This window comes from Helicoverpa armigera, chromosome 16 (genome assembly GCF_030705265.1).
Source record: "Helicoverpa armigera isolate CAAS_96S chromosome 16, ASM3070526v1, whole genome shotgun sequence".
Lineage (NCBI taxonomy): Eukaryota > Metazoa > Arthropoda > Insecta > Lepidoptera > Noctuidae > Helicoverpa > Helicoverpa armigera.
The window spans coordinates 11,756,103-11,772,614 of NC_087135.1; the positions used below are offsets into that span (position 1 = coordinate 11,756,103).

Here is a 16,512-nt window from a genome sequence, read left to right on the forward strand (position 1 = left end):
TGTACCTAACTGAAACCGGCATTGAAATAAAATCATTAGTAAAAAGATATTGTATTTTTTTTATATTACGAGTTATGCTAGATTTGCCGCCCCCTAGGAAGTGCCGCCCGCGTGCTGTGCACGCGCTGCACGCCCGCTTACGGCGCACAGTGGATCCAAATTGAAAAATAGTGGACATAGGCAACAAAGTTCCAATATCGATTCCATATTTTTTTATGTGATTCTTCATGATATTCCAAACAACTTTTACTCTTGTGAAATTTCTTCTAAAGTTGATCGTTTGTCTGAAAAAAAATAAATTAGATTTTTTTGTATGGAGCGAATCACGTTTATTTTTTTTTTCTTCAATTGTACGAATATGTTAGGTCTGTGGCGTGAGTATATGATACTTAGGGTCATTCTCTATCCAAGAAAAAATATATCAGCGGCGGCCATCTGCAGCCGCGCGAGTAATCATTCGGTAAAAAATTAATATTTTCTATGACATTTTTTGCCTTTTAAGATCAATTCAAAGTATATTTTCTGTCTCACTTGGCTGTTTTCACCTTATTTTTGGTTAAATATATAGTTTTAATGGCACATAGGTACTCACAACTAGTAATTCTAGCAGAGGTTTTGTTATTATTGGATGTTATCGGTGGCACCTGCATTGTGATTGATGACTCATTTGTTTGTGCTCTCGTCTAAGCGCATAACTAATTAGTCATCAAAAAATGCTCGTCTCTGATTGGCTGTATTTTTTTTACTACCTGCTAGTCATGTTAATATGTTCACTACTTGAGTAATTAACACTGACTATAAATACAAAGACATTTATTATGTCCCTCTAGTTTCGCTCTTGTCGCTTATTTGTGAACACGGTGAAATACTTTTATTTGAATATTTACGTTAGAACTATGGCTGGATTTTGTACCAACCTAGATCTTTTTGTGAAATTAAGAAGTGGTGGTGATCTGAAAAATTATGTTTCTATATGAAAGTATAATTTCTGTTTTGAATACCACAGTTTCTGAAGAAGACAAAAACCTAATCAAGGAGTTTTGTCGGCTTTTTTGTGTAAGTCTAAATAAAAAGTGGATAGAGTCAAGTAGAAGTCAAAAAACTGTTATGAATCGTATAAATAATCGCAATTGGTTGGAAAAAAATATCAACTGGCCTGTTTGTGACAGTGTTGACCTGAGAAGTGAGTTGGGCTTTTCGGACGCAGACTTATCTGAGCCAGTGGATGTGAATTCCCATGTTCCTAATCTTGCGGTATGTACTACGGAAGCTTGAACATCTACAGAAAAGGAGCACAGAAAACCGTTCAAAGACTTAAGTAATAAGCAAAAAAAGACGTTCTACTTCCATAGTAGAAGAAAATTCTGAGGAAGAGTTGCAGCACTGGTACTTAACAAAATTGAAAGACAACGGCAAAACGAATCTGGCAAAAGTAGTCGAATACCTTTCCAGTAATCCAGAAACGTTATCCCAAGTACACGAGCGACTATTCAAAAAGCAGAGCCTAAGTACCGTCTCTGAAGATAAGTGCTTAGCTCTTTATACCTCACTTGCGCTCTCGAGATGGAAGTACTTACTTAAGACTTCAGAAACGTCAGAGAGAGACAAACTCGGAAAACGGACAGAACAGCAACAAACGAAGACATCCTCCCATGGACTTCTAATAAGCTCTGATCCCCACATATCCGACATAAGGCCTAAAATAACGAAACAGGTTCATGCTGAGTGGTTGCCTGAAGCAATTCAGTTGTTACAGACTACCGAGCCTCCCTGTGATAGCGAGATTATGGGGGAAGAAGAATGCCTCATAGCAGAGTCCGAAAATTTGCCGGACCTACTTCTGGAATAAGAAATAAAGTGATCCGGCTCTGGACTGTTCCCACAAAAGCCCATCAGGGCTGGTATGACAAATAGCCCCTTTCAGGGCTACAATAATTTCACAATGTTCTTTCGATCATACGTACGATAACTTATACTATACTTTACATACCCTTGATTATGTGATAATATTATTATATGATAATGATTATCAACGTCTTGTCCATAAAAAATCAAACTATTTCACCTATATTTGACAAATAATAATTATTTAACAGGTAGTAAAAAAATTACAGCCAATCAGAGACGAGCACTTTTCGATGACTATGAATTAGTTATGCGCTTAGACGAGCGCACAAACAAATGAATCATCAATCACAATGCAGGTGCCACCGATAACATGCAATAATAACAAAACCTCTGCTAGAATTACTAGTTGTGAGTACCTATGTGCCATTAAAACTATATATTTATCCAACAATAAGGTGAAAACAGCCAAGTGAGACAGAAAATATACTTTGAATTGATCTTAAAAGGCAAAAAATGTCATAGAAAATATTATTTTTTTACCGAATGATTACTCGCGCGGCTGCAGATGACCGCCGCTGATATATTTTTTCTTGGATAGAGAATGACCCTAGGTATCATATACTCACGCCACAGACCTAACATATTCGTACAATTGAAGAAAAAAAAATAAACGTGATTCGCTCCATACAAAAAAATCTAATTTATTTTTTTTCAGACAAACGATCAACTTTAGAAGAAATTTCACAAGAGTAAAAGTTGTTTGGAATATCATGAAGAATCACATAAAAAAATATGGAATCGATATTGGAACTTTGTTGCCTATGTCCACTATTTTTCAATTTGGATCCACTGTGCGGCGGGCCTGTTTATGGGTAAAAATGATGACACATTTTATTTGGCAAATTAAAAAAAATATGTATTGTATTTTCTATGGGCCTTGGATGCCTGTTTCAAATAAATAAATAAAATTAATTACATAACATGCACATAAAAATTACAATAAATTAAGATTAACTGTGAATTTAACGTCAAATATTCATAATTTTTTTTCAAAATCAATTGTTTCAAATATAATGTAAAATAGTTGTTCATAGCAAAAATAAAAAAGAGAGAGAGAAATACATTTACGATTTTGTAACATTACTTAGTTCCGATATATGACACAAAATTTTTTCTAATAACAGTTATTTGTTATACAAGAGTGCAAAGTTGCTTTTTAACCGCGGGCTCAATTTTGATGACCGAGCAAGCGAAGGATTCTAAAATCACCATTCTAAAATTTAAAGGGTATGATTTAAGCTGTCACCAATTTAATTCATTTTGTGTTTCTTAAATAATAGGGTTTGCCCTCAAGATAGTAGATTTGTCACCAAAATGTATCACCAAACAATATAAAATCAATTCCACAATAAATTACCGAAAATCATGGAGATATGGGGTCAAGTACCAAATAAATGGTTTTGTATGTATTATAATTGGTTTGTCCTAATAGTATTTAAGCAAACTAATTTAAAGAGATCACCAATAAATCATATATTATCCTACTAATATTATAAACGCGAAAGTTTGTATGTATGGATGTATGGATGTTTGTTACTCTTTCACGCAAAAACTACTGAATGGATTTTAATGAAACTTTACAATAATATAGCTTATACATCAGACTAACACATAGGCTACAATTTGTAAACATATTGTTCGAAATACTAAACCTGCGCAGACGAAGTCGCGGGCACCAGCTAGTATCACTATAAAATTTCATGAAGGTCTAAAAATGTAGGGTGGTCGTCATCATCCTTTCAACCAAAAGAGTCTACTACTTAACTGGCCATGTGCCTCTCCCAAGGGTCTTAATTTCCACAGGTAGTATAAATATATTTAAATTAAATATCTAGCTGAATAGTAAATAAAACACTTAATTAAAGTCAAAATAATCAATATTTATTGTAAAAAATAACAATCACTAAATAATCAGCGCTGGTTTGGATTTTGAAGGGCTACAACCTACAACCCATTCGTTGAGGCCCGAAAGCGCACCAATTTGTCTCCCTTCCCTTCCTCTTCCCTTTGAACATATTTTCATTAAAATTATAAACTGATGTATTAAATTGGTAACGAATACATTATTTTTAATACTGAACGAAATAAAATGTAACTACTGTATTGGTGACAAAATAACAAATAAAAAGGAATCGCAGTCAGGGATCGATTAATCGATTAATTTGGTGACAGATCTACCATTTTGAGCACCAAGCTATTATTTAAGTAATAAAACTATTATTATAAGAACGAAGTTTATATTCATGTAAGGCACTACAATTTTATTGGTAATCCATCTCATATTTTACACATTAAATTAACAATAATTTGGTAATTCATACCTGGGAACACTCTTTGTTTATCTGAGAACGAAAATATTTCGTGGCGATAGACCTATTTATTAGGTGATACAACTTGATGACAAATATAAATTTTGGTGACAAAAAATATAGTTCCCAAATTGAAATCCTAAAATCCCTCGCTACTACTCCTTCGCTTGCTCGGGCATCAAAATTGAGCTCGCGGTTAAAAAGCAACTTTGCACTCTTGTATAACAAATAACTAACAAAAATGAAACGAGGTAAAAATCTATGTAAAAACAATAATAAAAATTACTTAATTAATTGAATAATTATTTTAACCAGTATTTTATTTGTTTAATATGTATTTGTTTGAAAATTCTTATCAAGATTGTCACAAATGGAGTATTGCACACGATGTTCTAAATTCAAATCACTTTGCCGCTCTAGAGGATAAAAACGGCTTTTGCACTCAGATATCAAAGGGTAAAACTACTCTTTCCGAGATGGTGGGATGAAAAAAGGCTTTTTACTTTGCTTTGAACAAGTGGTTATAAGTTAGGGTTTTAAGTTCAGAAGGTAACTTATTAAATATAAGTTTAGCTGGATGGAGTAATTTTTAGGATTCGGTACCCAAAGGATTAGAAAAGTTGCCTTGGCACTAGCCTGACCTGGAATCACGCCCTCAGGCTTGAGAGGTTGCTCCTTTACTCACTAGGCCACCACGACTTGGACGAGTTGTTCCGAAAATCTTTTTTCTTTGGTGTAGGTACCTAAGTAGCTTGTGATCATAAACTGGAAAGGCCCACTAGGCAAGCGAGGTAGAGGGCGTCCATGTGGCCGGTGGCAGGATGAGATTGTGGCTACAGGAACAGACTGGATGTCAACGGCCAGAGACAGAAATAAATGGAAGTCTTTGGAGGAGCCTTACTATACCCTAAGGGGGTCCACATTACCTAAATGATTAAAATATAAATATCCCTGATTCAAATCATTTGGTCGTGTCAATTAATGTGGAATTTAAATAAAGCTTAATTATTACCTAAGTAGCAGGGCCGTCTTAACCAGGTGCAGGGTGTGCGAATAACCCTTGCGCCGCGATCTCAGGGGCGCCGCGTGCCGCTCCGCCGCCGCCAGGATATTTCGATGAATTACCTACACCTGTGCATTGCGGAGATTCCACATTGTAGGAATGATGATACTTAGACAAGAAAAGTTTCTGACAAAGTCATTTTGATGTTTTCTTCACTTTTTATTACATCCTCCAACTAAGTGAAAAAATTCACTATGTACTATTTTTGTGATTGTTTATTATTTTTATAGATGCACCGAACGATGAACTCTCTTCAGTCAGGGTTTCTTTTTATTTGTACTTAATTACCAGTTTAATTCTGAATCCTCAAACAAACAATTTAAAAAAGTTCGCGCTCACTAGGCTGCCGACTACTTGTGACTTTACAGTACACTTATTGAGGTAGGTGCCTACTTTTGTATCTCAAAATTCGCGTTCGCTTTGCTCGCGCATCATTATGTATTTCTTTGCCTTCCATCCGCGATGTTTTGTCTTTTATAATTCACTAGCTTCTGCCAGCGGTTTCACCCGCATCCCGTGGGAACTACTTCCCGTACCGGGATAAAAAGTAGCCTATAGCCTTCCTCAATAAATGGGCTATCTAACACTGAAAGAAATTTTCAAATCGGACCAGTAGTTCCTGAAATTAGCGCGTTCAAACAAACAAACAAACCCCTCAGCTTTATAATGTATAGAAATCTAGCAAAAAATTTTACTTTTGGAACCTCAAAAACAAAAATTCACTAGACTCTTAGTTTCCATATGAATGAACGTTCTTTTTATATTCCTTTGGACATTAATCCTCAGTAGGTAAATGTATGCGTTCGGTAAGTATATGTAGTTGTTGTGTGAAGAATTACTGATGGAAGTGTGCTTGCGCTCCATATTTATCACACATTAACAAGTTATACTTCATCATTAATGACTGCTTAGATAGGTAAGAATACTCGCAATCATGTACCTTGTCACCAGGTCCAAAATCTGATGATGAAAACCCTGAGAAATCCAGGACAACTCGCGAAAATTGTAAGCACGGATCGAATATACACAAGCTAGCTTCTGCCAGCGGTTTCACCTGCATCCCGTGGGAACTACTTCCCGCACCGGGATAAAAAGTAGCCTATAGCCTTCCTTAATAAATGGGCTATCTAACACTGAAAGAAATTTTCAAATCGGACCAGTTGTTCCTGAGATCAACAACAAACTCTTCAGCTTTATAATATTAGTATAGATAATGCGTATCTAAATATGTAAGTATCAGATCGTCTGCCTTCTTTTTTTTAAAAAAAAGAGCTCTTCATCCTCTCCTCTAAAAACTAACTTGCTGTGCCCGACAGGGTCCATAATTGTTTCTCTTTAATTTTGGTGCTTTGGTGGTTTGGTCTGCTATTTTGGTGATTATGGTCTATACGGTGGTTTGCTCTACAATCATATTGCAATCGTAAATCATTTGCAGACAAAATGATTCATTATTGAATGACAGATAAGGATAAAAAGGTTTATTTAAAAGAAAAAATTGTGAAATGCCACATACGCTTCAATCGTAATTGAGTCGGGATTGGATCTCAGTCGAATGTGAATCGTATTTCGCTTAAGTAAAATTAGGAGAATCGGGCCCCAGCTTGTATACATTATGGAACGCAATAAAGTATTGAGTATTGAATGAAAACTCGATATTCGTAAGTTGACGAGGTTTGGATGATGGATAAGCGGCAGAATCAAGGCAACTCCGCATCGGTATATAGCAACTACCAAGTGTTAGGACTCATTGCATTCGTATTGACGAGACAATGTACACCGAAATAGATGTTACAATTACACTACCTACGTGAGTACGTAGATTCCCAATTGGGATGTTTGTTGATTGTTCGTGAATATCTACGTCGCAACGGACGACATTTTTTTTAAAGGATATTGCTTGGGTGTAAGTACGTCACAAATGGTTCCATTGTCATCAGATCTAGGCTAGGATGTATTTATGGAAACCCTGGGAAAACGAAGGCAGTTCTTTAAAATTGACAGATATTGTTTCATTCGGGGAACTCCCTAACGACCACTATAAACGAGTATAACGTATTGATGAAAAAATTAATTGAATTTCTAAAACACTGAAAGTCTACAAACAGACAATGACTTCTAGGTGGTTGAAGTTATTTCTTCTACAACATTAACTTTTAGGAAATCTGCACTTACCTAAGCATGCATACCTAATCAAATAATCCTTGTTTCTTCAGAAGGTAAGTAAATAATCCTTGGTTGATTACAAACAATCGATCAACGGCCGTCTAGATAAGACGAGTTAACTAATGAGCTTAATTCGATGAGCAAATACAACGTGTCCGACTTACGCGTGATGAATGTGCCGATAGCGCGATAGCACGCCCGCGCCCGCCTCGCCTCACGCGGTGTCGCCGGTGTGCTATAACCGCCACACCCGACGCTCACTAACAAGCTTCTATATGAATGAAGACGACGGCGGCAGTTCTTACTAACATGAGTATCGTTTACTGAAGCAGTGAGACTGACCGAGGTGGTGACAGGTGGCGCTCCCAGTATCTCTGTGACGTGACTCACGGTGAACACAATGAAGTCCCTCGTGAGCGCAGATAAGATAGCAGCCGCGTCGGATATAAGAACGCGCTCCGGGCCGCTGCCGCCACCGTCGTCGGTAGCTAGCGACCTATTCCGCGTGTCCAGGCTTCAGCCGCGCTCGTCACTACAGCGTATACAGTAAGTGGAGTGATCGGGGACGTTTGTAGCTTCAACAACTTGCACTTAGGATGACTACTGAACATCTGATATTAGTTTTCCATGTATAAAAATATAACTCTGAAAGCTGTTGGGCAGTGAGCCGGCGCCGGCGCGCGCCGCCCGCGCTCACTGCTGCCTCGCATGCGCAGGTCCCGCTGCGTGCGGCGTCAGCGCGCGTCGCCTGTCTCCACTGCCGCTGCGGATCATATTCAGCAACTGTGACTATGTGTGCCTATGTACTTTCCCAAAAGAGGTAATTTTTTCACTATTTGTATTATCATACACATCATTATCATAAACCTACTATATCATACTCTAGCCAACAACGAGATCTAATTGTGTCAAACTTTGTTGTAGCTGTAGATATGCTGTACACTGTCTGCCAATACCTACACGATAATTCACTTCGGACATGTAGACATCTATTTGAAACTTGTGCTGAAACTGTATCCTTCGTCATCATCAGCCTTTTTGTATGTTTCGTATCCTTAATTGGCTCTTATTAAACAGTTAGTGTTTAGGTGTTTAACGAGTTTGATAGCGCGATGCAGGCCGCTCCGTCTATGACCCATTTTATTGACATTTATTTGAATATGGACATAGTTTAGGTGCAATTTTGCATAAATTCTGAATGGTCAAGATTCCGCCAGCCAATGAGGTGATCAATGCACGCTGCACCGCGTCGAGCCAACGTGCGTCAGTCGTCCGGGGGACGAGACTCGAGACACTGAACTAACAAGGAAGTATCCCTCACCAGTGGACTGATACTAAGTGTAATGATCGTTCTGTTGCCTCGTGTGGGTAATAAACCAGACCGGGCGTTGGTAATGGCGGTTCAGTCCCAGCACCTGAATCCCTGAAGCCAGTCTTCAACACTAGATATGGATGTTTGTTCCTATATTACGCAAAAAAGTGGATGGATTTTCGAAACTTGGCAGTAATACATATAGCTCAATATATAAAATATACTTAGCATATCAACTTAAATATGAGTAGGTACCTACTTTTATCCCAGTGCGGGAAATAGGTCTGTCGGGATGTGGGTGAAACCGCGGGAGGATCCTACTCTGTAATAGGTAAATGTTATGATTAAAATATAAGCCGAATGAATGGAACAACCAAAATGAGATACCTAAGTAGGTAATTAGTGCAATGAGTATTTGTTTGTTGGAATTCTGTAGTACGAAGTACTGTAGTCTAAATACAAATTGGTTTAATTAAATATATTTTTGTTCTGGCCGGACAGTAGTTAAACGGTCTTTACAAAAAAGAACATTAGATACCTAAGTGTGTTATTAGATGTTTATATTGAAGATGTCTCTTTTTCCAATGCGTAAAATAAATAAAGTTTGAACTTAATAAGGATTTTATTTAAGTTAATTCCCGAGATCCCGGCCACTAGCGTGCTTCGCGCTTCATAAATATGAGCTACCCGCTAACGCTTCCCTAGGAGTAGAAAATGGATAAAACTCGAAGAAGGCAAAGAGAGTAGAAGGGAACGCCCAATACTGACCGCACTCTCCTATATAGGGCAAGCCTTCTTAAACGATGACTCATCATCTCCCGAGCCTGTTTTCCCAACCTTGGGGTCGGATGCCGGTCTAACCGCATGCAGTGCCTGTGTTTTACAAGGAGCGACGGCTCATCTGACCTCCTCAACAAAGTTTCCCGGGCAACTCAATCCCCCTTGGTAAAACTGGGGCCCGATTCTCCTAAGTTAATAATGTCAAAATCGAATAGAAATCGAATCGCAATATGATCGCAACAGCAGTTTTAACCATATCGGGCATTCTGCTACTAATAAAAGACCAATCGTATTCGATTGACATTTGATTGGTGTGCGATTGGTCTGCTATTTTGGTGATTTTGGTCTATACGGTAGTTTGTTGTACAATCATTTTGCAATCGTAAATCATTTGCAGACGAATGATTCATTATTGAATGACAGAAAAGGATAAAAACGTGTCAAAGAATAAATAGCGGAATGCCCAAATGCTTCAATCGTAATCGAGTCGGGATTGGATCTCAGTCGAACCGAGTCGAACGTGAATCGTGTGTCGCTTAAGTAAAATTAGGAGAATCGGGCCCCTGGTTGTCAGACTTCCTTGCTTCTGACTACCTGCTAAAGAGTTCATTAACTGTTGTATGGGGCCTACAGTTTTTCGTGGGCTCCGAAATACTGTCATTGGTATCCAAGATATAAGTGGGTCTATAAGTAGGTCATTAGATATAATTCATGTGTATGGGTCCGTCGTCGTTTCGTGTCGGCGAATTGGAGTGCGTCACCGGTCGCCGCTGCCGCTGCTGTGTTGTCTGCGGAAGAAGCTTGCACGAACTTCAAGTGGCGCATGGTGCGACTTCCATCTCATCACTTCGAGACCTTCCTCAAGGGAGAGTTTTGGCCGAACGGTGTCGTCTATCGGAGATTCTGAGGATGACTACGCGACACCACGACGCCAACACTTCGTGTGCAGTAGTGATAGTTTACATATTGTATGTAAGTATTAGTTTATATGACATATAAACTACCCGGTGCCCGCGACTTCGTCTGCGCAGGTTTAGTATTTCGAACAATATGTTTACAAATTGTAGCCTATGTGTTATTCTGATGTATAAGCTATATTATTGTAAAGTTTCATTAAAATCCATTCAGTAGTTTTTGCGTGAAAGAGTAACAAACATCCATACATCCATACATACAAACTTTCGCGTTTATAATATTAGTAGGATAGTAGGACTAGCGACCCGCTCTGGCTTCGCACGGGATAACAGTATTTCTCTACTATTAAATGTATTTATACATATAAACCTTCCTCTTAAATCACTCTATCTATTAAAAAAACCGCATGAAAATCGGTTGCGTATTTTAAAATTTTAAGCGTACAAAGGGACATAGGGATAGAAAAAGCGACTTTGTTTTATACTATGTATGTAGTGACTAGCCGTTTTCCCGCGGTTTCACCCGCGTCCCGTGGGAGCTACTGCCCGCACCGGGATAAATTGTAGCCTATGTTACTCGCAGATAATATAGCTTTCTAATGGTGAAAGAATATTTAAAATCGGTCCAGTAGTTTTTGAGTTTATCCATTACAACCAAACAAACAAACAAACAAAGTTTTCCTCTTTATAATATTAGTATAGATGATATACCTATGTTTTGTGATATAATATTACCTACATCAGAACAGTTTGGAATAACGTTACTAGTACGGAAGCCAATCTAGCTGACGCTGACAGTTTGCTCTTAAACATCACATATGACATTACACTTCTAGCAATATACCGTTCCCCTTCTTTTACTAACGCAGACACCTTCTTCAGTTCCCTTGACACTATACTCTCAGATCTAAAACATAAGCAAACAATCATAGTAGCTGGTGACATTAATATTAACATTATAGATTTAGAAAATAGCCAGGCATCAAGTTATTCGTGCCTCATGGCCTCACACGACCTGGCCCCTGCCATAACTGTTCCCACAAGAGGTGGCTCATGTATTTACCATATTTTCATTAAAACTAACGCAACTCCACTCGGTCTAGTATGCAACCTATCCATCACAGATCACGACTTAGCGCTATGTAGTGTACCCTTGAAGTCGCAGAACAAGAAACAAACCAAACGCTGGAAAATCAAAACCGATTGGGACGCTGTGGTTGATGAGATCGCCAAATCAGACTGGGAACCCGTATACAACTCCTCATGTGTAAACAATTCATTAAACCTTTTCAACGACATCGTTTCTAGTGCCATTAACAAACACACAAAAGAAATAAAAATCTCGAGAAAACTAGCCAATATCCAACCATGGGTCACACCCGGCTTAATTAGATGCATGAGACACCGTGACAAACTACACCTAGAGTGCAAAGCCAACCCTAATGATGCCACCAAACACTTAATTTATACCCGATACAGAAACCACGTATATTTGTTGCTACGAAATCTCAAAACTTTACACAACAAGAAAGAAATAGACGGAAATAAAAACAATCCCAAAAGGCTTTGGACTGCTATAAAAGACATATGTGGAAATAAAAACACCCAAAACAATGCTAGAGAGCTAATTGCATCCAGTTCTTCCCCCATGCAAGCACTCGACAGTTGCAATCAACATTTTGTTAATGTGGGAGAGGAACACGCAGCCAAAATTCTCAATAAACTTGGAATTACACAAAACTTTTTAATAGATTCTTACCGACCTTCACAAACCATCTCACAATCATTTTTCATGAATCCGACTGACGAACAAGAAATCACCGACATTATACGTAATCTGAAAATTGACAGTGCACCGGGTCCCGATCAACTCACGGTACTCCTACTCTCAAAATGTCTAAACAGCTTCATAAAACCTCTAACCCACATTTTCAATTTAAGTTTAGAAAGCGGTGTCTTTCCTGACTCCTGGAAGACGGCATCTGTTACTCCTATTTACAAAACTGGTCCTAAAGACGATCCTAAAAACTACAGACCTATAGCTCTCTTAAGCATAGTTTCAAAAACACTAGAGAAAATTGTTAACAAAAGACTTATAGACTATGTCGACAAAAACCAAATCATTTCAGATCGGCAGTTTGGCTTCCGTCAAGGTAGATCTACTGAAGACGCTGTGGCACTCCTGACAGATCGAGTTTCTCACTATATCGAACACGGAGAATGCTGTATTGGTGTATTCCTCGATCTCGCAAAGGCGTTCGACACAGTCTCGACGGGGTTACTACTAAAAAAATTAGAGTTTATAGGCATTAGGGGCAACTCTCTGGAATGGTTCCGCAGCTACCTTACATTCCGAAAGCAATATGTTAAAATAGGCTTCCAAAGAAGCAAACTCCTCCCAATCAACTACGGCGTTCCTCAAGGTAGTACCCTCGGTCCTACCTTGTTCACATTGTACATAAATGATATAGTAAGTTTACCCATCAACGGTGCGGAAGTAATTACTTACGCCGACGACACAGCCATTGTCTTCCATGGCAATACTTGGGACGGTGTACGTAACATAGCAGAACGTGGTCTCTCCGAGATTGCGATATCTCTAGACCTTAATCTATTGACACTCAATATTACCAAGAGCAAATTCATTACCTTCTGTAAAACGAATCATACCTGCCCTCCTCGCTCATTTACCATAAAAATACACACATGCACACAAGTAAATAATAATGACCCCCAACAAAATTGCGCCTGTGATACCCTTGCACGTACTGAAACAATTAAATACCTAGGGATAATCATAGACCACCATCTGAATTACAAAGCACACATCTTCTCACTGTCTGCTAGAGTCCGCAAATTAATACACGTAATGAAAAAACTTAGGGACTGCTCTCCATTAGACGTACTGAGAACTGTTTACTACGCGCTTTGCCAATCCGTCATACAATACTGCATACGTATATGGGGGAGTGCTGGAAAGAGCACCTTCATTATTTTGGAAAGAGCACAACGAGCCTTGATCAAGGTAGCTTTAAAATTGCCTTCCCACGAACTCAGTATATGAAAAGTTTCAAGTACTAAGGGTCCGCCAACTGTACATACTTAAGGCAACGCTCGTCACCCACACACTTGTCAGAAAACGAGCAGACTATCAAGAAATACTCAGGAAACGGGTATTTAGGATTCCTATTCCAACTGCCAACTCCGAACTAGCCAGACGTTGTATAACATTCTCGCATCCAAACACATACAACAAAGTCAACAGGATTTGTAACCTAAGGGACTGTACATTTAAAATGTGTAAAAAGAAATTAACAGCAGCCCTCCTAAAACTCTCATATACGGAAACTGAAGCTCTGTTGTAGCATAAACTCACCCTCACCATCAACACTGACACTCTCACACTGACTTAACACGCCACACACTCTCACCACACACACACACACACTACATCACACACTCTAAACTAGCAAATAAGCCCGAATACTTTACCCAGTTTTATTTAATTTCGATATGTACCTAAATTTAAGTCCTTCCCTATAACTCCAAAGATACTATGTAACTTTATATTATTAAGACTAATTATCGCACTCGGAGCCACAAGATACAAGCTGCGCTTAGTTTGTGGCTCAACGACAATGTCAGAGCTATGTAAGGTTACTTATGTCAATAAACATTATTTTTTTTTTTTTTTAATAATAAATAACATAAACATGTAATCGCCAGAGCCGTGGTTTGGCTGCAAAACAATCGCTGCAACAAACGCACTTCACTTTGTGAACTTACCATCAGGCTCAGATCAAAGTGACCAGGTCACAGACTGATTCTTATCGTGAAGTTTATTGTGCCTCTGATTGACCTTCCAAAGTAAGTTGTGTCACATCTTGTTTCCTACTACCTACTCACTCGTTCAGTACATTATTTCTTCAGAGTTTGAAGTATTGTCTAAAACCTATTCAAAGGAAACGAATAAGTGCACAAGCACTTTATTATAAACTCCTTATAAGCGCCTCACAAGGAGCATTCTTCCTTTTCGAAAACATGTGAAGGTAAATGAAACAAAAATAAATAAAACATATTAACATACCTAATACTATGATATCGCACTAGACGTAGACGGTGACCGCCGAGTGTCCGACTGACTCCTGCTGGCCGCGCCGACTGCTGGCACGCGCCATGCCGCAATGCACATACCCAACCGTATCTCCACATGATAGTCACTCATCAAGGTGATCTAATTAATATACTATCTCGGCCATTGTCTGATATTCCATATCAACATCAACATACAATCTAAGATACATAGTGATGTCGAAACTGCTTGGAAATCTATGGCCCGATAGCACACTACGGGCAGATGCCGCGTCACCCAATAGCGATCATACGCAGGACCTGACCTTCTGCCGGATTTGTGAACTTCGATCACTACTTAGTCAAGGACTGCCTGGGGTTACGGAATCGATGGTATTAGAACAATGAAGATTAGATTACCTTATGTCGCTCCATCAATATAAAAGGTTTGGTACCGTATGTAGTAAGTAACAAACAGACAAAGCCGTCCTCACGATGAAATATGTCCTGTTGGTAATCGCGGTGGCGGCGGTGGCGGCACGCGCCGAGTCGCCGGTGGCGCTGTACTACCACGAGGCCGCCGGCATCGCGCAGGCCGCGCGCATCAAGCAGGCCGAGCTCGCCCTCGACTTCGACGGCTCGCGGATCATCGGCGGCGCGGCAGCCGCCGTCGGGACCTACCCCTTCTTGGTATTCACATCATCTGCAAACATTGATCAAACCCTATCTGTTCGTTATGTTTCGTTGTGATCGCGGTTCGTTAAACTGGCTCTGGTATTGTGACATGCAGGTGGGGCTGGTGATCACGCTGAGCACGGGCGCCACGTCCGTGTGCGGGTCGTCCATGCTGAGCAACACCCGCGCGCTGACGGCGGCGCACTGCTGGTGGGACGGGCGCAACCAGGCGCGTCAGTTCACGCTGGTGTTCGGCTCGGCGCGCCTGTTCTCCGGCGGCACGCGCGTCGCCAGCTCCAGCGTGCAGATGCACGCCGCCTACAGCCCGACCACGCTCAGCAACGACGTCGCCATCATCTCCTTCAGCTCCGTGCCCTACTCCAGTGAGTCCGCGCCGCGCCCCTTCCGCGGCAGTAGCGCCTGTCCCTGCTCATCGCCACCTTTCTGTTCCAGACGTGGTGCGAGCAGTAGCTTTGCCTAGCGGCTCGCTGCTCAGCAACAATTTCGCGGGCTCATGGGTTCAAGCTGCCGGATACGGGAAAACTAGCGATGGCAAGTAGTTTGTAAAGAAGCATTTTTTACGATGTCCTGAAGTGACAGTAGTAAAACAAAAGTATTTTTCGATAGCGGCTGGCATCTCCCAGAATCAGTTCCAGAGCCACGTGTCGCTGCAGGTGATCACGAACGCGGCTTGCGCGCAGTTCTTCGGCGGCATCATCGTGTCGTCCACGCTGTGCACGGGCGGGTCGGGCGGCGTGGGCACGTGCAGCGGCGACTCGGGCGGGCCGCTCGTGCTCAGCAGCGGCGGGCAGCGCGTGCTGGTGGGGCCCCTCGCCCGCAGCTCTCGGGTGCCTCTCTGTGTGCGTGTGTACATTGGCTCGTTGTTGTCGGCAGGTGGGCGTCACGTCGTTCGGCTCGTCGCGCGGCTGCCAGGCAGGATTTCCTTCTGGGTTCGCTCGCGTCACCTCCTTCCTGTCTTGGATTCAAGCAAGGCTCTGAACGCGATTGGATTTACTACGATGACTTTTACACTTTTAATAAAATTAAATTGTTTCGAAATTTTGTTTATTACCGTTACCCGTTTTAGTTAACCGTGCGTTCGTTGTTTCGGTACGGCGCGTGTCTGGTGGATGAGGCAAGCGGATCCGGAGTACCGCTAGGCGACAGTAGGGTACAAGCTGAAAAAGTCGGCAACTCCTACAACCAATTCGTCTCTACATGTAGGGAACATTCACTCCTGTAGATTAAGGCGATGAGGTCGAGAGGAAGCTATGAATGCTGGGCAAGTTCATGGTTTCAAAATGCGTCCCAGGCGAT

The 16,512-nt window shown here is 40.6% G+C and overlaps 1 protein-coding gene across 3 annotated transcripts; it reads left to right on the forward strand.

Annotated features, from left to right (window-relative positions):
* Positions 1-7,570: 7,570 nt before the first annotated feature.
* LOC110381596 (collagenase) lies at positions 7,571-16,271 on the forward strand. Of its 3 annotated transcripts, XM_064038425.1 has the most exons (7): positions 7,571-7,989; positions 8,160-8,263; positions 8,368-10,507; positions 15,311-15,578; positions 15,649-15,747; positions 15,823-16,016; positions 16,090-16,269. In XM_064038425.1, exons 3-7 carry the CDS (start codon positions 10,247-10,249, stop codon positions 16,192-16,194), a joined length of 927 nt encoding a protein of 308 aa, XP_063894495.1. In that variant the 5' UTR covers positions 7,571-7,989; positions 8,160-8,263; positions 8,368-10,246; the 3' UTR covers positions 16,195-16,269. The 3 variants fall into 3 exon arrangements, with proteins under 3 accessions (XP_063894495.1, XP_063894493.1, XP_021197617.1); XM_064038423.1 differs by having other exon boundaries at positions 7,577-7,989; positions 8,160-10,507; XM_021341942.3 differs by lacking the exons at positions 7,571-7,989; positions 8,160-8,263; positions 8,368-10,507 and adding an exon at positions 14,155-15,210 and having other exon boundaries at positions 16,090-16,271.
* Positions 16,272-16,512: the final 241 nt, after the last annotated feature.